This window comes from Cetorhinus maximus, unplaced genomic scaffold (assembly GCF_964194155.1).
Source record: "Cetorhinus maximus unplaced genomic scaffold, sCetMax3.hap1.1 HAP1_SCAFFOLD_214, whole genome shotgun sequence".
NCBI lineage: Eukaryota > Metazoa > Chordata > Chondrichthyes > Lamniformes > Cetorhinidae > Cetorhinus > Cetorhinus maximus.
In genome coordinates this window covers 87151-108363 of record NW_027596186.1, presented here as the reverse complement: position 1 = coordinate 108363, position 21213 = coordinate 87151, and the positions used below count along the sequence as shown (strand labels likewise).

The 21213-nt window shown below is 42.7% G+C and overlaps 1 protein-coding gene across 1 annotated transcript in view; it reads left to right on the top strand.

Moving 5' to 3' along the window:
• preb (prolactin regulatory element binding) overlaps positions 1-21213 on the top strand; it is a 122327-nt gene that overhangs the window by 75318 nt on the left and 25796 nt on the right. The window contains exons 6-7 of the mRNA XM_078535034.1: positions 20226-20399; positions 21109-21181. Coding sequence (XP_078391160.1) covers positions 20226-20399; positions 21109-21181 — 247 coding nt within the window. The remainder of the gene's footprint in view (positions 1-20225; positions 20400-21108; positions 21182-21213) is intronic.

Here is a 21213-nt window from a genome sequence, read left to right as displayed (position 1 = left end):
ACTGTGTAGTTGCAATTAGGAGGCCTGTACACCACTGCCACAAGTGACTTCTTGCCTTTGTCACTCCTCATCTGAACCCAAACACTTGTACATTCTGGTTCCCTGATCTTAGGTCTGCCCCCTCTAATGTGCTAATACCATCATTAATTAACAGAGTCACCCCTCCACCTTTTCCTAACTTCCTTCTTAAATGTCACATACCCTTCAATATTCAGGTCCCAATCTTTATCATCCTGGAGCCATGTCTCTGTAATGCCTATCAAATCGTACGTACTTACTTCTATTTGCGCTATCAGTTCACCTGTTTTGTTTTAATGCTATGTGCATTTCGATACAGAACCCTTAGTTTTGCCTTTTTATTATTTTTGTAGCATCTAGCCTTATCTGCTGATTTAATCTTAGAATTGTATTCTCTATTCCTTACTGATACAGTCTGTTTATCATTCCCCATATTAATACCTGTCTCTCTTCCCTTGTCTCTACTCTTTGCTTTACTACATCTTCCCAAATTTGAACCCTTGCCCCTACTATTCAGTTTAAAACCTCTTTACTTCCCTAGTTATGCGGCTTACAAGGACACTAGCCCCAGCATGGTTCAGGTGTAGACCATCCCAACGGTACAGTTCCCACTTTCCCCAATACTGGTGCCAGTGCCCCACAAACCAGAACCCACTTCTCCCACACCAGTCTTTGAGCCATGTATTCATTTCTCTAAACTTATTTGTCCTATGCTAATTTGCACGTGGCTCAGGTAATAATCCAGAAATTATTACCTTTAAGGTTCTGCTTCTTAATTTGGTACCTAGTTCTTCATACTGACTATGCAGAGCCTCCTGCCTCATGCTGCCTATGTTGTTGGTACCTACATGGACCATGACCACTGGACCTCCCCCCTCCCACTGCAAGTTCCTCTCCAGCCCTGAGAAGATGTCCTGAACCCTGGCACCGGGCAGGCAACACAGCCTTCTGGACACTTGCTCTTTGCTACAGAGAACAGTGTCAATCCCTCTTACTATACTGTCCCCTACTATCACTACATTCCTTTTTTGCTCCCCCTACTTCGATAGCTTCCTGTACCACGGTGCCATGGCCAGTTTGCTCATCCACCCTGCAGCCCCCACTCTCACCCAAACAAGCTGAGAGAATCTCAAACCTATTGGACAATTACAGGGGCTCACACTCCTGCCCTCTGGGCCCCCTTATCTGCCTCACTCACAGTCACACCCTCCTGTCCCTGGCCACTGACCAAATCAGAAGACCCTATCCTAAGTGGTGTGACCGCCTTCTGGTATAAAGCATCCAGGTAACTTCCACCCCCTGATGTGTCACAGAGTCTGCAGTTCAACCTCCAGTTCAATGACACTGACGCGAAGTTCCTTAAACCGCAAACACTTAATGCAGACGCGTTTATTGTGATCCAGGAGCTCCCACATGCTGCAACCTTGACACATCACCTGTCCTGCCATCCTCAATGTGTTTTAAATAATTGTTTAATTATATTAATCACTTATTTAATGTTGCTTTTTTATATATTTTATTAACTTTACCACCAATTGTGTACTGTTTTAAACCTTAGGGATAGAATAGAACTTACCCACTTACCAGATACTCACCAAATAGCTACACACTTTCCCTGTAGTAGAACAAGAACCAATTTCTATGGGGTGAGAAAGATAGAAAGAGGAAACGAACAACCCTCCTCTCACAATATCCAAGTCTTCACTCAGTTAGCCAGTTGCATTCCGTTTGCCAAGGCTGCGCTAAAGAACCCTGAATTTATCGTAAACTGAACTGGGCTACAGTAACCGGATTCAACCAGTTAGCTAATTAACTTAAAAGCAAAATACTGCGGATGCTGGAAATCTGAAATAGAAACAGAAAATGCTGGAAAAACCGAGCAGGTCTGACAGCGTCTGTGCAGAGAAACAGAGTTAATGTCTCGAGTCCGTATGACTCTTCTTCAGGACAGAACTCCTTCTCCAGCTCTAAAGAAGGGTCATACGGACTCGAGACATTAACTCTGTTTCTCTCTCCACAGACGCTGTCAGACCTGCTGAGTTTTTCCAGCACTTTCTGTTTTTATTGTAGTTAATTACCAACTCAGTTCCTGCAGCTGGGAGTGAGTTTACCCTGTCTAAACTGCAAGAAAGAAATAATTTAGCCTGCTTACAGAGTACTTTCCAGTTACTGCTAATTACAGACTAGATTAGATTTTAAGAGCAAAATTTAAGAACAAAATTAACACTTAAAACTCTCCCGTCACCAAGCTCCAAGTCTTCACTCAGTTAGTCAGCTGCACTCCATTTCCCATCGATTATCAATTCTCTGATTGATCAAAAATCTATCAGTTTCAATCTTGAATATACTCAACAATGGGATCCACAACCCCCTGGACTAAAGAATATCAAAGATTTGTGAGCTGCTGAATTAAGAAATTTCTCCCCATTTCAATTCTAAATGATTGACCCCAATTCTCTCTAAACACCAACATCTACAAGTTTTACATTACTCTCAATGTTTTCTAAGTCATTACTATAGATTGTAAAGAGCTGAGGGCCCAGCGCTGATCCTGTGACACTCGCCTAGCCTGTCAACCTTTACCCCTACTCCTTGCTTCCTGTCCATTAACCAATCCTCTATGCTCTTTCCCCCAACTGTATGGTTCCTTATTTTCCGTTTTAACCTTTTCTGTGGCACCTTATCGAGTGCCTTTTGGAAATCCAAGTATACTACATATGAGCATACGAATTAGGAGCATGAGTAGACCATTTGGCCCCTTGAGCCTTCTCCGCCATTCAATAAAATCATGACTGACCTGATTGTGACCTCAGCGCCACTTTCTTGCCTCTCCCCAATGCCCTCGAGAGCCCTTCCTTTATCTACCTTCCAGCTCCATCCTCAAAAACTCTAATAGATTTGTCAAACACAATTTTCCTTTCATGAAACCATGTTGACTCTTGTCTAGTCATACCATGATTTCCAAAGTTCATTAACACATCCATAATAATAGGTTCCAGCATTTCCCTGACGACTGATGTCAGGCTAACTGGCCTGTAGTTCCCTGCTTTCTTTCTCCCTCTTTGTTTGAATAGCAATGTTACATTTGCTAACTTGCAACTGATGTAGGTTATCAGTTTCTAGGGATTTATCAGCTTTTAGTCCCTCAAGTTTCTCCAATACTTGTTCTCTGCTAATATTAATTACTTTTAAGTTCCTCTCTATCATTAGCCCCTTGGTTACCCTCTATTTCTGTGGTTAAATAACTTGCGTATTCGACTGTGAAGACAGATGCACAATATTTGTTCAATATCTGTCATTTCCTCATTTCCCCATGATTCCTCCTGTCTCTGCCTCCAAGAGACAAACTTTTGCACAGATATTCTCCTTTTTGTATACTTGTAAAAACTCTTATAGCTTCTATATTTTATATAAGTTTTCATATTCATGGCTAGTTAGCTTTCCCTTTTTATCAACTTTTTCGGGAGCCTTTTGCTTGTTTTTAAAAAAACTCTCAATCCTCAGGCTTATTACTATTCTTCATAATGTTTTAATCTAATACCATTTTTAACTCCCGTAGTATGTCACAGGTGGATCTTTCTCACTTTAATGGAATGTATTTTTGTTGAACACTTTGAATCATTTCTTTAAATATTTTACACAGTTTATTTACTGCCATTCCTTTTAGTTTATTTACTAAATCAACCTAAGCAAGTTCTCCGCTCATACCTATACAATTAGCTTTCTTTAAGTTTAAGATTCTTGTTTTGGACTTGACTATGTCACTCGGACTTGATATGTATTCAATTGTATTATGATTATTTTTTCCCAGAGGATCTATTTCTATGAGACCACTGATTAACCCTGCTACATTATATTAGATCTAAAATAACTGTCCCCAGTTGGTTCCATACATGCTTTTCTAGAAAACTGTCATGAAAGCATTCTACAAACTCATTTCCAGATTACCTTTGCCCAGTCTATATAAAGATTAAATCCCAATATGATTATGACATTGCCTTTATTACAAGTTCCAATTATTTCTTGATTAATTCTCTGTCCAATGGTATAACAACTGTTTGTTTGTTCATTCACGTGGTCATCTTTTTTTAAATTCATTCATGGCTAGGCCAGCATTTATTGCCCATCACTAATTGCCCTCGTTCAGAGGGCATTTAAGAGTCAACCACATTGCTGTGGATCTGGAGTCATATGTAGGCCAGACCAGGTAGAGACAGCAGGTTTCCTTCCCTAAAGACCATTAGTGAACCGGATGGGTTTTTACAACAATCGGCAATGGTTTCATGGTCATCAGACGACTTAATTCCAGATTTTTATTGAGTTCAAATTTCACCATCTGCCGTGGCGAGATTCGAACCTGGGTCCCCAGAGCATTACAAAAACATTTGTTTTTTTCTCTCTCCACAGAGGCTGTCAGACCTGCTGAGTTTTTCTAGCATTTTCTGTTTTTGTTTCGGATTTCCAGCATCCGCAGTATTTTGCTTTTATCCCCAGACCATTACCCTGGGTCTCTGGAATACTAGTCAGTGACAATAACACTATACCACCACCTTCCCCCCAGAAGGTTAACTGCCATGCATCTCCACTGCTGTCTGTCCTGTGCTGCCTTTACACATCCCAAAAAGTCAACTCCATCCAGTCCATTAAGTCTGTTATCCATTTTCTCCTCTGCTTCCCTCTCTTTGTTTTCTGTCAGTCTTCCCTCTCCAATAATTATCTACTGTCTGCTCTAATAATGTGACCATTATATTGTATCTTTCTCTCTTTGATGTTATACATTAATTTCCTGTTTTCTCCAGCCGTTTCCATCACTTCTCATTAATCTTTCTGATTGTAGGATGTGCAGAACATCCTCCTAAATATCCACATCTCGAATGCATTCAGCTTATCAACAGTCTCTTTGTTTTCCATGTCTCCAAGGTATAAAGCATAGATAACAAAATGTAGCAGCTCAGCATTCTTTTCCTTAGATTCATACTCTTTTTAGATTTGTACATCTCCCTTCACCTGAAACCTGCCCTCGCCTTAGTTTAAAGCCCTATCCACAGCCCTGGTTATATGATTTGCTAGGACACTGATTGGAGCCCATCCAATGGAACTGCTCCTTCTTTCCCCTGTACTGGTGCGAGTGCCCCATGAATTGAAACCACATCTTTCTATACCACACTCTGAGCCTGTAATATGTTTGACCCTGCGCCAATTGGCATGTGGTTCATGTAATAGTCTGGAGACTATTACCTTTTGAACTTTTGAAGTTTTGCATTTTAGTTTGGACCCTAACTCCTCAAACTGTCAGAACATCCTTTTTAGTTCTACCAATGTCATTGCTTCCTACTGTTCCTATGTATGTGTCTGAAAGGATATGTTCTCACCAAGACTTCCATCCTGACATGTATTGCCTCTTGCCAATTACAGCAGTTGCAAATCCCTCCAATATCGCACATCCAGTTGAATTCTGTTCTTCTGCACTGCCAACGGTTTCCCTAGATCCCTGATCCCTCCCTCTTCCACCCTTGCCTCCAAATATTGGTTTGTCACACTGCCTATCGACATCCAGTGTAGGGCGAGTTGCAGTTTCCTCAAATGAAATGTTGGGAAGACCAAAGTTGTTCCCTTTGGTCCCCACCACAAACTCCCTTCCTAGCCACTGACCCCAGTCCTCTCCCTGGCAACTGCCTTGGGGTGAACTGAACCATTTGTAACCTTGATGCACTGTATGACCTTGATAATGAGCTTCTGACTCCATGTCCTCTTCACCATCAGGACCTCTTACTTCCACCTCCACCCAGGCTTTACCTTCCATTCTGCAATTGCTAGCATTTGGAATATTGCGTATTGCTGGAAAAAATACATTTTGTCGAAGATATTTACACAGTATATTGCGCAAACTCATGAATGGGCCTAAGGCCGTCACTTTCGGCCCTGAAAAGTGCCCAGTCTACCTCAAATTACCCTGGAAGGGCAAGGTATCTCAAAACTTTGAGCAACAGGTGAAGCTAGCTGTTTCACACTGCTACTATGCAGTAGCATCACGAGTAGTATTCACCACTAACGGGATGCTGCAGTCAAACCAGAAAGATGTTCTACCCATCACATAAATGAATAATATGGTATATGAATTTCAGTGGCAGTGTGATGCTAGATATGTAGGCTGTACATTCCAAAGACTGGTGGATCGTATCAAACAGCATGTCCCTGTTTCTGTCCGCAACGGGCAGGGTACAGACCCTACCCAAACAGCCCGTGCTTGCAAAACACAAAACACAGTGTCCAACATTACAGGTGATTCCGCAATTGGACAACATTTGCTAAATAACCCTCAATGTGCTAAGAATTACGCTGACAACTAATTTAAGATTATCAGTCAGGCTCACAGTGTGTCACATTTGCGTGTACTGGAAACTACATATTAATACACAGGGCCATGTTCTTTGCAGACAGAAAAAACATATTCACACATTGTGCCTGTTTTAGCTAAACAAAATAAGTGACAGCCATTCGCTGGTTCATTCCTCAGGGCAATGCCTTGACCAATTAGAGTCAAGCTGCCTGATTTAAATTTCAAACAATTCTTGGCAGTTAACTGTCAGTCACCATTAACTGGTGCATTCTCCATGCCAAAGCTTCTACCAATCAGAGTCCACTTGCCAACTCTCTTCTCATACAGTATAAAGTTGTTGTTTCCCCCTGACATTAGTATTTTCTTGTGAATCCTGATGGATGCAAGACAAAGCTTAGACAAAATGTCTTTTTTCAGCAATACTCAAATTCTGTACTACCAAACGACTATTTGGAATACTAATTGGTTGTGCTTTGTTCCTCTGAGTAACAGATAGTAACTGTGGGACGAGACTTCAAATGCTGTGTATGGAAGAATGATCAGTTGGTGACAGGATTATGCTGGAATGAGAATATGCCTCATATTGCAGACAAGATGTATCGTTACCAAGCATGCAGGTAAGTGTACTTGGCACTCCATTCCACAAAGCACTAAACACATAGGCATATGGGATCTTTGCCTTTATAAATAGAGACATAGAGTACAAAGCAAGACAGTTTTTCCAAAACACTGAATAGACCCCTGTTGAAATATTGTGTCCATCTCTGGACTCCACACATGGGCAGACTATTAAGACCTTGGACAGACTATAGAGGAGGTTAACCAGGATAATGGAGTTCAGTTGAAGATTGGAGTCAAAGATTGGAAAGCCTCGACTTGATGCCCATAGAGGAAGGTCTAGTAGAGGTATTCAAAACTGAATGTCTTTGTTATCGCAAGGAGCAAAGCACAGCGGGAGAGAGAAGCCTTTTTAAACAGCACAGGAAACTCCGACAGCAAAGCACAGCGGGAGAGAGAAGCCTTTTTAAACAGCACAGGAAACTCCGACAGCAAAGCACAGCGGGAGAGAGAAGGCTTTTTAAACAGCACAGGAAACTCCGACAGCAAAGCACAGCGGGAGAGAGAAGCCTTTTTAAACAGCACAGGAAACTCCGACAGCAAAGCACAGCGGGAGAGAGAAGGCTTTTTAAACAGCACAGGAAACTCCGACAGCAAAGCACAGCGGGAGAGAGAAGCCTTTTTAAACAGCACAGGAAACTCCGACAGCAAAGCACAGCGGGAGAGAGAAGCCTTTTTAAACAGCACAGGAAACTCCGACAGCAAAGCACAGCGGGAGAGAGAAGCCTTTTTAAACAGCACAGGAAACTCCGACAGCAAAGCACAGCGGGAGAGAGAAGCCTTTTTAAACAGCACAGGAAACTCCGACAGCAAAGCACAGCGGGAGAGAGAAGGCTTTTTAAACAGCACAGGAAACTCCGACAGCAAAGCACAGCGGGAGAGAGAAGGCTTTTTAAACAGCACAGGAAACTCCGACAGCAAAGCACAGCGGGAGAGAGAAGCCTTTTTAAACAGCACAGGAAACTCCGACAGCAAAGCACAGCGGGAGACAGAAGCCTTTTTAAACAGCACAGGAAACTCCGACAGCAAAGCACAGCGGGAGAGAGAAGCCTTTTTAAACAGCACAGGAAACTCCGACAGCAAAGCACAGCGGGAGAGAGAAGCCTTTTTAAACAGCACAGGAAACTCCGACAGCAAAGCACAGCGGGAGAGAGAAGGCTTTTTAAACAGCACAGGAAACTCCGACGGCAAAGCACAGCGGGAGAGAGAAGGCTTTTTAAACAGCACAGGAAACTCCGACAGCAAAGCACAGCGGGAGAGAGAAGCCTTTTTAAACAGCACAGGAAACTCCGACAGCAAAGCACAGCGGGAGAGAGAAGCCTTTTTAAACAGCACAGGAAACTCCGAAAGCAAAGCACAGCGGGAGAGAGAAGCCTTTTTAAACAGCACAGGAAACTCCGACAGCAAAGCACAGTGGGAGAGAGAAGCCTTTTTAAACAGCACAGGAAACTCCGACAGCAAAGCACAGCGGGAGAGAGAAGCCTTTTTAAACAGCACAGGAAACTCCGACAGCAAAGCACAGCGGGAGAGAGAAGGCTTTTTAAACAGCACAGGAAACTCCGACAGCAAAGCACAGCGGGAGAGAGAAGCCTTTTTAAACAGCACAGGAAACTCCGACAGCAAAGCACAGCGGGAGAGAGATGCCTTTTTAAACAGCACAGGAAACTCCGACAGCAAAGCACAGCGGGAGAGAGAAGCCTTTTTAAACAGCACAGGAAACTCCGACAGCAAAGCACAGCGGGAGAGAGAAGCCTTTTTAAACAGCACAGGAAACTCCGACAGCAAAGCACAGCGGGAGAGAGAAGCCTTTTTAAACAGCACAGGAAACTCCGACGGCAAAGCACAGCGGGAGAGAGAAGCCTTTTTAAACAGCACAGGAAACTCCGACGGCAAAGCACAGCGGGAGAGAGAAGTCTTTTTAAACAGCACAGGAAACTCCGACGGCAAAGCACAGCGGGAGAGAGAAGGCTTTTTAAACAGCACAGGAAACTCCGACGGCAAAGCACAGCGGGAGAGAGAAGCCTTTTTAAACAGCACAGGAAACTCCGACGGCAAAGCACAGCGGGAGAGAGAAGCCTTTTTAAACAGCACAGGAAACTCCGACGGCAAAGCACAGCGGGAGAGAGAAGCCTTTTTAAACAGCACAGGAAACTCCGACGGCAAAGCACAGCGGGAGAGAGAAGGCTTTTTAAACAGCACAGGAAACTCCGACAGCAAAGCACAGCGGGAGAGAGAAGCCTTTTTAAACAGCACAGGAAACTCCGACAGCAAAGCACAGCGGGAGAGAGAAGCCTTTTTAAACAGCACAGGAAACTCCGACAGCAAAGCACAGCGGGAGAGAGAAGGCTTTTTAAACAGCACAGGAAACTCCGACAGCAAAGCACAGCGGGAGAGAGAAGCCTTTTTAAACAGCACAGGAAACTCCGACAGCAAAGCACAGCGGGAGAGAGAAGCCTTTTTAAACAGCACAGGAAACTCCGACAGCAAAGCACAGCGGGAGAGAGAAGGCTTTTTAAACAGCACAGGAAACTCCGACGGCAAAGCACAGCGGGAGAGAGAAGGCTTTTTAAACAGCACAGGAAACTCCGACGGCAAAGCACAGCGGGAGAGAGAAGGCTTTTTAAACAGCACAGGAAACTCCGACGGCAAAGCACAGCGGGAGAGAGAAGGCTTTTTAAACAGCACAGGAAACTCCGACGGCAAAGCACAGCGGGAGAGAGAAGCCTTTTTAAACAGCACAGGAAACTCCGACAGCAAAGCACAGCGGGAGAGAGAAGCCTTTTTAAACAGCACAGGAAACTCCGACAGCAAAGCACAGCGGGAGAGAGAAGCCTTTTTAAACAGCACAGGAACCTCCGACAGCAAAGCACAGCGGGAGAGAGAAGGCTTTTTAAACAGCACAGGAAACTCCGACAGCAAAGCACAGCGGGAGAGAGAAGGCTTTTTAAACAGCACAGGAAACTCCGACAGCAAAGCACAGCGGGAGAGAGAAGCCTTTTTAAACAGCACAGGAAACTCCGACAGCAAAGCACAGCGGGAGAGAGAAGCCTTTTTAAACAGCACAGGAAACTCCGACAGCAAAGCACAGCGGGAGAGAGAAGGCTTTTTAAACAGCACAGGAAACTCCGACAGCAAAGCACAGCGGGAGAGAGAAGCCTTTTTAAACAGCACAGGAAACTCCGACAGCAAAGCACAGCGGGAGAGAGAAGCCTTTTTAAACAGCACAGGAAACTCCGACGGCAAAGCACAGCGGGAGAGAGAAGGCTTTTTAAACAGCACAGGAAACTCCGACGGCAAAGCACAGCGGGAGAGAGAAGGCTTTTTAAACAGCACAGGAAACTCCGACGGCAAAGCACAGCGGGAGAGAGAAGGCTTTTTAAACAGCACAGGAAACTCCGACGGCAAAGCACAGCGGGAGAGAGAAGGCTTTTTAAACAGCACAGGAAACTCCGACGGCAAAGCACAGTGGGAGAGAGAAGCCTTTTTAAACAGCACAGGAAACTCCGACGGCAAAGCACAGCGGGAGAGAGAAGCCTTTTTAAACAGCACAGGAAACTCCGACAGCAAAGCACAGCGGGAGAGAGAAGCCTTTTTAAACAGCACAGGAACCTCCGACAGCAAAGCACAGCGGGAGAGAGAAGGCTTTTTAAACAGCACAGGAAACTCCGACAGCAAAGCACAGCGGGAGAGAGAAGGCTTTTTAAACAGCACAGGAAACTCCGACAGCAAAGCACAGCGGGAGAGAGAAGCCTTTTTAAACAGCACAGGAAACTCCGACAGCAAAGCACAGCGGGAGAGAGAAGCCTTTTTAAACAGCACAGGAAACTCCGACAGCAAAGCACAGCGGGAGAGAGATGCCTTTTTAAACAGCACAGGAAACTCCGACAGCAAAGCACAGCGGGAGAGAGAAGCCTTTTCAAACAGCACAGGAAACTCCGACAGCAAAGTGCAGTGGGACAATTGTCTAGATCGGTATGTTTCCAGTCTAACAAGACAGGAAGCATTGTCAGATTTGGTTGTGGGGAATGAGGCGGATGAAGTGGATCAATTGTCAGTGGGGAAACATTTAGCGGACAGTGATCATCATACCATAAGGTTTAGTTTAGCAATGCAAAAGGACAAGGAACAATATAGAGTAAAAATATTAATTAAAAATATTAAAATAAAATATTTCAGTGAAATGAGAACGGATCTGGCCCAGGTGAATTGGAATCGAAGATTGGCAGACAAAGCTGTAATGGAACAATGGGCTGCCTTTAGAGAGGAGATGTTCTGAGATGTACAGTCTAGGTACATTCCCACAACAGGAAATGATAGGACAAACAAAGCCAAAGCTCCCTGATGATAAAAGAGACAGTAAGATGAAGCAGAAAAAGGATACAAATGACTGATATCAGGTTGATAAACAAGTAAGAACCAGGCTGAATATAGAAAGCTCAGAGGGAAAGTGACAAAAGAAATAAGAGAAACCAAGAGACTATGAGAATTCAATTCACAAAGGCACAGCCCACAAACAGGAGACAATTATTCACCAATCGTGCCTAGATTTGAAACCGGCCCTGGAAGTGGAAGGCCATTGTCTAACCCAGTCCCCTTGAGTGAGTGTATTTTAATTGAAACGCAAACAGATTACAATTTTAATTTTAAACAGACTAAGATGCAGAATGCACTGCCTGAGTGCCTGGAGGAGACAGGCTCAATCAAGGCATTCAGGAGGGAATTGGATAGTTAAATGAAAAGGAAGAATGTGCAGGGCTATGGGCAGAAGCCTAGGAGTGACACTAGGTGAATTGCTCCCATGGAGAACTGGCGTAGATACGATGGGCCAAATGGCCTCCTGCTGCACTGTAACAATTCTGTGAAGAGACTGGCAATTAACAAGAAAGGGAATTCAAAAGTCTTCTATATGCACATAAATAGTAAAAAGGTGGTAAAAGGAGGAGTGGAGCTGATTAGAGACCAACAGGGATTTTTGCATATGGAGGCAGAGGGCATGGCTAAGGCACTGGATGAGTAAAAGCAAAATACTGCAGATATTGGTGATATGAAATAAAAGCAGAAAATGCTGGAAAATCTCAGCAGGTCTGGCAGCATCTGTGGAGAGAGGAACAGAGTTAACACTTTGAGTCCAATATGGCTCTTCTTCGGAACTGAGAGATAGGAATGTGATGGGTTTTGTGCTGTTGAATAAGGTGGCGGGGGAGGGGGGACAGGTGGAGCAAAAGAATCACAGAATCACAATCTTTACAGAGCAGAAGGAGGCCACTTGGCCCATCAAGTCTGCACTCGCTTTCTGAAAGAACATTCTACCTCCCACTCGCTTATCCCTGTAACCTGGCACATTCTTTCTTTTCAGGTAGCAATCCAATTCCCTTTTGAATACCTCTATCCAACCTGCCTCCACCACCCTCTCAGGAAGTCTGTTCTAGACTCCAACCACCCTCTAGGTGAAAAAATTCTTCCTGATATCACTTATACTCCTTTTGTGAATTATTTTGAATCTGTGCCCCCTGGTTCTTGATGCTGTCTTGAGTGGGAACAGTTTCTCACAATTTACGCTGTCATACTCCTCAGGATCTTGAATACCTCCAACAAGTCTCTTCTCAGCCTTTTTTCTCCAAGGAAAATGGTCCCAATCTCTCCAATCTATCCTCGTAACTACAGTTCTTTATCCCCGGAACAATTCTTGTGAATCTCCCCTGTACTCTCTCTAATGCCTTCACATGCTTCCTTAAGTATGGCACTCCAGATGAGACCTACCTTGTGTCTTCTACAAATTCAACATGACCTCCTTATTCTTGGACCCAATGCCCCTATTATTAAAGGCTAAGATACTATATGCTTTATTAACTGCTCTCTCAATATGCCCTGCCATCTTCAATGATTTATGTACATGTGCACCAAGGTCTCTCTGTTCCTGCCCCTCCTTTAGTGGTTCTCCCTTTATTTTATACTGTCTTTCCATACTCTTCCTGCCAAAATGAATCACTTGACACTTCTCTGCATTGAACTTCATCTGCCACATGTCTGTCCAATCCACAACGTGTCTGTCTTTTTGAAGTTCAAGACTATTACCATCACAGTTGACAACATTTCCAATCTTCATATCATCTGCAAATTTTGAAATCATACCCTGCACACCACAGTCCAGGTCATTAATTTATATCAGGAAGAGCGAGGGTCCCAACACTGACCCCTGGGGAACTCCACTACAAACCTTGTTCCAATCTGAAAAACAACCATTTATCACCACTCTCTGTTTCCTGTCACTCAGCCAATTTCTTATCCAAGTACCTACTTTTCCTTTTGTTCCATGACCTAGAATTTTGCTCACAAGTCTGTTGTGTGGCACTGTATCAAATACCTTTTGAAAATCTATATACACCACATCAACAGTGCTGCCCTTATCAGCCTTCTCTGTTACCTCCTCAAAAAACCCTAGCGAGTTAGTTAAACATGATTTCCCCTTAATGAATCCATGCTGGCTTTCCTTAATTATCCTGCGCTTGTCTAAGTGACTGTTGATTTTATCCATACTATAGTTTCCAGAGGTCTCCCCGCCTCTGAAGTCAGACTGATTGATTGGCCTATAGTTGCCAGCTTTATCCTTGCACCCCTTTTAGAACAAGGGTGTAACATTCGCAATTCTCCAGTCCTCTGGCACCACCCCCCTGTCCAAGGAAGACTGGAAGATTATCACTAGTGCCTCTACAATTTCCACTCTCACTTCCCTCAGTATCCTTGGATGCATCTCATCAGGTCCTGGTACCTCATCTATTTTAATTAAAGATAGCCTTTCCAACACCTCCTCCTCCTCAATTGTAAATTCTTTCAGTGTACTAGTTACCTCCTCTCTCACCTCAGCCTAAAGTGGGTGCAGGGGCAGAGGGATTTGGATGTATATGTGTACAAATCTTCAGTTTGAGAAAGCAGTTAAAAAAAAGTATACGGCACCCTGGGCTTTATAAACTCAAGAAGCTGGACACCGTCCAGGACAAAGCAGCCCGCTTGATTGGCACCACATCCACAAACATTCACTCCCTTCACCACTGACGCACAGTAGCAGCAGTGTGTACCATCTACAAGATCCACTGCAGGAATTCACCAAGGCTCCTTAGACAGCACCTTCCAAACCCATGACCACTGCCATCTAGAAGGACAAGGGCAGCAGACAGATGGGAACACCACCACCTGGAAGTTCCCCTCCAAGTCACTCACCATCCTGACTTGGAAATATATTGCTGTTCCTTCACTGTCGCTGGGTCAAAACCCTGGAACTCCCTTTCCTAACACCACATGGACTGCAGCGGTTCAAGAAGGCAGCTCAGCACCACCTTCTCAAGGGCAACTAGGGATGTGCAACAAATGCTGGCCCAGCCAGCGAAGCTCACATCCCCTGAATGAATGAAAAAAATCCTCATCCATCAACTTGAACATTCACTCCCTCCACCACCAATGCACAGTGGCTGCAATATGTACCATATACAAAATGCACTGCAGCAACTCACCAAGCCTCCTTTGACACTCGCTTCCAAACCCACGACGTTTACTGCATAAAAAAAAAGGGCATCAGACACATGAGAACACCACCACCTGGAAGTTCCCCTCCAAGTCACTCACCATCCTGACTTGGAAATATATCACCGTTCCTTCACTGTCGCTGGGTCAAAATCCTAGAACTCCCTCCCTAACAGCACTGTGGGTGTACCTACACCACATGGACTGCAGCGGTTCAAGAAGGCAGCTCACCACCACCTTCTCAAGGGCAATTGAGGATGGGAAACAAATGTTGACCTTGTCAGTGCTGCACACATCCTGTGGAAAAATAAAAATAAAATAAAGGCAAAGAGTACAAAAGCAAGGAAGTTATGCTGAACCTTTATAAAACACTGGTTCAGCCTCATCTGGAGCACTGTGTCCAATTCTGGGCACCACACTTTAGGAGCGATGTGAAGACTTTGGAGAGGTTGAAGAAAAGATTTATGAGAACGGTTCCACGGATGGGGGATCTTCAGTTACGTGGATAGATTAGGGAAACTGGGGCCCTTCCCTTCAGAAAAGATTGAGAGGAGAGTTGATGGAGGTGTTCAAAATCATCTGGGGTCTGGACAGAGTAGATAGGCAGAAATTGTTCTTATTGGTAAAAGGTTTGAAAATCAGAGGGTACCAACTTAGTGATTGGCAAATGAACCAGAGGTGACATGAGCAAAAATCTTTTTATGCAGCGAGTGGGTAGGATCTGGAATGCATGGCCTGAGACTGTAGTGGAGGAAGATTCAATCATGGCTTTCAAAAGCGAAAATCATCTAAAACAAAAAGAATTTGCAGGGTTATGGGGGGGGAAAAGTGGAGGAGTGGGACTAGTTGAGTAACTCTTACAGAAAGCTGACATAGACATGACAGGCCAAATGTGTGCCTCTGTGCTGTAACTATTCCAAAACCCCCATTATCACTATAATTTGCACCTCTAACTTCTCTTGATTCAGGAATTGTCCCTTTTATATTGGAAAATTGCAAATATAACTAACTCCATTATTGAAGAAAGGCGAGAGAGAAATCTGGAAATTCTAGACCTGATACTCTAACACCTATTGAGGGGGAGTTATTAGAATCTATGGTTAACATCAGAGCGACTGAGTACTTTGAGAAATTGAGCTGATTAGAGAGAATTAACAAGGATTTGTGAAGGATAGGTCATGTCTATTTAACTAATTGATTTTTTTTCAAGGAAGTAACTGAAGTAGAAGACAGGGGAATGCCTGTGGATGGGGTTTAAATGGACTCCCAGAAAGCATTCAATAAGGTTCCTGCTAGGACACAGCAGTTGGTAAAGGCTGAGTTGTTTAAATCCCAGAGGGAAACTTGAACAACTGTCATAACCTATATTTTCAATTGGTATTTTTGAGATTCAGCTCTGAATTCAGGAATAAAACCACCAAGCCTCAAGTTTTTTTATATAGAACCAAATTAAGCATTTATTAATTTAACAACAAATTTAAACACATACACATGTCTACAAATTACTACCATAATAACTTTTAAACAAACCCCCAAATTAATCACTCCCAGGTACCAAGGCATCAATAACCCATAGACTTTAAGCAGACATCAGGCAAGGCACATTTGACCTTACGAATTCAAAATCGGGTCCCATGCAGTTTGGTTCCTTTTCAGACACAGTTGTAGCCTTACAGGCTGGTTACACCTAAAATGCCTCTGCTTCACAAACACAAACTCTTTTCAGTTTATACCTAGCTTTCCCTTTGAGTGTAAATTTTCCATTACATTACTAGGTTTTTAAAAAATTTTACCTCTCCTAACAATAATCCTTTCGTTCCACCAATTTTATTAGTAGTGTAAACACATTGCTTGGTGTCTCCCAGCTAGGTGCAAGATTTTACCCATTCTTTTGAATGGTTTATTCAACAAATGCAAGTGTACTCTTTACCTTCTATCCTTATGTTTATCTAATTAATATCTCAAAGCTACTACACATTAAAGCACCCAGGCTAGCTGCTTTAATCCAATTAGCCACACACCTAAAATGCAAGTCAAATTTAAAAATAATTTCCAATAACATTATACACCTAATGTCTCTTCATGACAATTATGGTGTGGTGAAAAAGGCTATTTTGAGTGCATATGAGTTGGTTCCTGAGGCATACGGACAGAAATTTAGGAATATGAGAAAACAGCCTGGGCAAACTTATATTGAGTTTGAGAGAGTAAAAGAAAATAATTTTGACCGGTGGAAGCGGGTGTTTAAAATAGCGACAACATATGCAGCTCTTTGAGAGGTCATTCTTTTGGAAGAATTTAGAGATTCAATTCCTTCGGTAGTGAGAACTCATGTAGAGGAACAGAGGGTTCAAATGGTAAGACAAGCAGCAGAGATAACTGATGATTATGAGTTAGTGCATAGAGCTAAACCTTTTCTCCGTCACCCTTTTAATTCCGAAAAGGATAGAAAGTGGGAAGGTGAAAGGAAGGTGGGTAGTCAAGGAAGAGAAGGAGTAGCTGGAAATTCCCAGGAAGTTTTTTCTCAGAATAAAAAGGAAGGTGCTGAGAGTAGAAGTGACATTCGAAAATTGGGGTAAAGTAGGCATATGGAGTCAGTGTGTTGGAAATTACTGAGAAAATCTGTTAGAATTATTGGGGTGCAGAAAAATTCTGAAAATAAAAGTACTGTGGGTTCTGAGGTTCAGGCATAGGAAAAACCAGTGGTTTATGTACAGGTAGAACAGGAAGAATCAGTGATATGTAAAGAAGTGGGAATGTGTTCACAATTTACCCAAGAGAAGAGGAACAAGTTGCAGAATGTTTAAAGACTTCACACACTTTGTATGTGAAGGGAAAGTCTTTCCATGTGTACAGGGTGGAGTAGGTAAAGATGTTAAAATTTTAAGAGACACAGGGCTAGTCAATCCTTAATGTTGTGAGATAGCGTCATTTGTTGTTCAGAGGGAGTATTGCAGGAGCAGGTGATAATAAGTGGGGCTCATGGAGATTCTAAGCCTATCCCCTTGTTGAAGATAAATTTAAAGAGTAAATGGAAAACAGGTGAGGTGATTGTTGGAGTAGTGGAAAAAATTGCCCATTGCAAGGGTTCAATTTATTCTGGGTAATGATATAGCTGGGTCACAGATTTGGGTGATGCCTAGGGCAGTTGAGCAGCCTGTAGAAGTGGTTTCAACAGAGGTGTTACAGAGAGAGCACCCTGGATTGTTTCCAGATTGCGCGTTAATGAGATCACAGACTCATAGGTTGAAACAAGAAGGGCAGGCAGATGTGTCAAAATCCATTTAGCTGGCACTGTTTGATAACATTGTTTAGGAAGAAAGACTACAGGACAATTCAGCTGAAGTGTTTAACTTAAGGAGTTTCGTGGAGTTACAGAAAAGTGATTTGCAATTAAAATAGTTATATCAGGCAGCTTATTCAGAAACAGAAGCAAAATGTATTCCAGTATGTTATTACCTTAAGTGTTAAATTTTAATGAGAAAATGGAGGCCGGAGCAAATGAAAGCTGAAGGGAGGTGCATCAGATTGTTATCCCAGTTGGGTATAGAAACGAGATGCTGAGGTTTGCTCATGAAATTCCAATGGGGGCATATTTAGGAATTAGGAAAACAGGAAAAGATAGAGGTTTTTTTTTTGGCCGGATTGTACAGGGATGTAGCCAAATTCTGTAGAACATGTCACACATGTCAGGTAACAGGGAAACCACAAGCAGTAAATAAGCTGGCACTTACAGGCTGGTTAGATCTCAAATGCCTCTGACACGCAAACTCCTTTCTGTTTATATCTAGCTTTTCCTTTGAATGTAAATTTTCCATGGCATAAAAAAAGGTCACATCTTCTAACAATAACAGTTTCATCCCACTAATTTGATTAGTGATATAAACACATTGCTTGGCGTCTCCCAGCTAGGTGCAAAATTTTACTCCCGTTCTTGAATGATTTATTCAACAAATGCAAATTTACACTTTACCTTCTATCACCCTTACTATTTACCCCATTAATATCACATCAAACTACATCAAAGTACCCAGACTAGCTGGTTTTAATCCAATTAAGACACACACATAGACACAGACCCCACTACAGTTCACTTTGAAAAATAATTTCCAATAACATTATAGACATTAATATCTCTTCATGACAGTTCCACAAAAGAGAATGTTCACTAAAATTTAAGGTCATTGAATTGAAGGTAAATTATTGACCTGGTTAGGAGGCTGATTAGTTGGTGGAAGACAGATAATAGATCTGTACTTAAATTGGAACCAAGTGACTAGTGGTGTCTCACAAGGATCTGTGGTGGGACCTCAACTATTCACCATATTTAATAATGAGTTAATTCAATAAAGAGACACATACCCAAGTTAGTAGATGACACAGATTGATGGTATAGTAAATAGTGTAGACAGGGGCATAAACTTACAAAGAAAAACTAATAGATCAAATGAGTGGGTTAAACTATAGCAGATAGATTTCATTGCAGGTAATTGGGAGGTCATTTTTGATCAAAGATAGACCTGAGTATTATTTAAATGGTGAAAAGCTAGGAACAGTGGAGGTCCAAAGAGATTTAGGGGTCAACATTACAAAGATCACTAAAATGTAGTGGTCAGATATATATAAAATCAAAAAGGCTAATGGAACGTTAGCCTTTATAACTAGAGGCAGAGAATATAAAGGGATAAGAGTTTTGCTGCAGCTATATAAACCCTTCATTGGAACACACCTTGAGCACTGTACAGTTCTGGACACAGCAACTTTAAAAGGATAGGTTAACCTTGGAGGGATGCTGTGTAGAATATTAGCGTGGTTTCAAGGGTTAATTTATGAGTAAAGATTAGATTAATTAAGATGGAATTCCCTGGAATATAGAAGATTATGGGGCGACTTGATTGTAATCTTTAGGATTTTGAAAGGAATTGTTACTGTAGAAAGAGTTTTTCTTTGCTGATGGAGGGAGTCTAGGGCAATGGGGCATAACCTTACAATCAGAACTTGACCATTCAGGAGAGAAGTTAGGAAGGACTTCACACGTGATAGTAGGAGTGTGGAATATTCCCACAAAAGGCAGTAGATGCTCACTCAATTAATCATTTTAATTCTAAAATCGATTAATTTTTTGCTAATCCAGGATATAAAATAAGGTGGAGCCAAAGCGGGTGAGTGAAATTAAGATGGAGATCAGCCATGATCTCAGTGAATGGTGGGACAGGCTCAAGGTGCTACTTAACTTTTCCATTTGGATGACTGCCAATCTTTTGAGTGCCACCCCTTTATCTCTTTTTACCCTATCAAATAGAGCTACTGCCTCCTTTTTTACAGCTACATTGGCAGCATCCTCAGCCAGAAGTGTTGAGTGAATAATCCATCTTGGCCTCCTCCTGAGGTCCCCAGCATCACAGATGGCAACCTTCAGCCAATTCAATTCACTCTGTGATATCAAGAAATGGATGAAGGCACTGGATACTGCAAGGACTATATCACTGCTGGGTCAAAATCCCTGAACTACCCAACAGCAGTGTGGATGTGCCTATACCAGATGGACTGCAATGGTTCAAGAAGGTGGCTTACCACTTCCTTCTCAAGGGCAATTAGAGATGGGCAACAAATGATGGCATTGAAAGCAACGCTCTCATCTCATGAGAGAATAAAACAAAATCCTCCTCTTTTGTTGTCCCCGGTTCGGCCATGTTTCTGGTGTCGTTCATTGATTTCCTGTCATTTGCAGGTTTGGCAAGGTTGAGGATGATAAGGATGCTTTCCGCCTCTACACAGTGCAGATTCCACACAAGCGAGAGCGCAAACCTCTCCTGTGTTACATCAGCAAATGGGATGGGAAGAACTTCCTGCCACTGCTCACCCGTGATTGTGGGAATGAGGTGATCTCCGCAATGTCAGTCAGGTACTGCTGTGTCATGTGGTAAGGATGTTACTGCTGTGTCATGTGGTAAGGATGTGGCAGGTTATTGATTAACTTCAGTTTTGTCCACAGTTCTGCAAATGCCAGATGAATGCTGGTGCCTGACTTAAAGCAACTTCAATAAAATACAAATACAAAAGCAAAATAACTTCAGACTGTGAAATCTGTCCTCCATTTTGATTTGTGTTTTTTTTTGCCAAGTGCTAGTCTGTTTCTTCTTCTTTTGTGTTTTTGCTTTATCAGAGCTGTTCTTTATTCTGCCATTAACCTTTACTCTGGACTAACGCTTTGTTTCTTTACCACAACCATTATCACTCCCTTTGCCTTTTGTTCCATAGCATCTTTGTCATTTTATCTCCCCCACCCTGTAACCTATCCCTGACCATTTTTGTTCTACCTGACCCTCTCCCCTTTTTCAACAGCATTAAACCCATCACATTTTTACCCCTCGGCAGTTCTGAAGAAGGGTATTTTTGGACTCAAAACATTTCTCTCCACAGGTGCCGCCAGAGCTACAGAGTCTCTCCAGCATTTTGTTTTTATTTCAGATTTTCAGCATCCACGATATTTTGCTTTTAGTTTAGATGTTTCTCGTTATTGCTTTTACCTCATATTTTAATTGTTCTCCACTTAGCCTCGCTGATTGTATGGCTCTCTCCACTTACATTTGGTGTTCTTTTCCTTCTCACAGTGATTTGGGGACCTTTATTGGGCTTGGCACCGTGACTGGGTCTGTAGCTATCTACGTTGCATTCTCACTCCAGGTAATGTCACAACTTTTTGTCTGCCTTTCTGC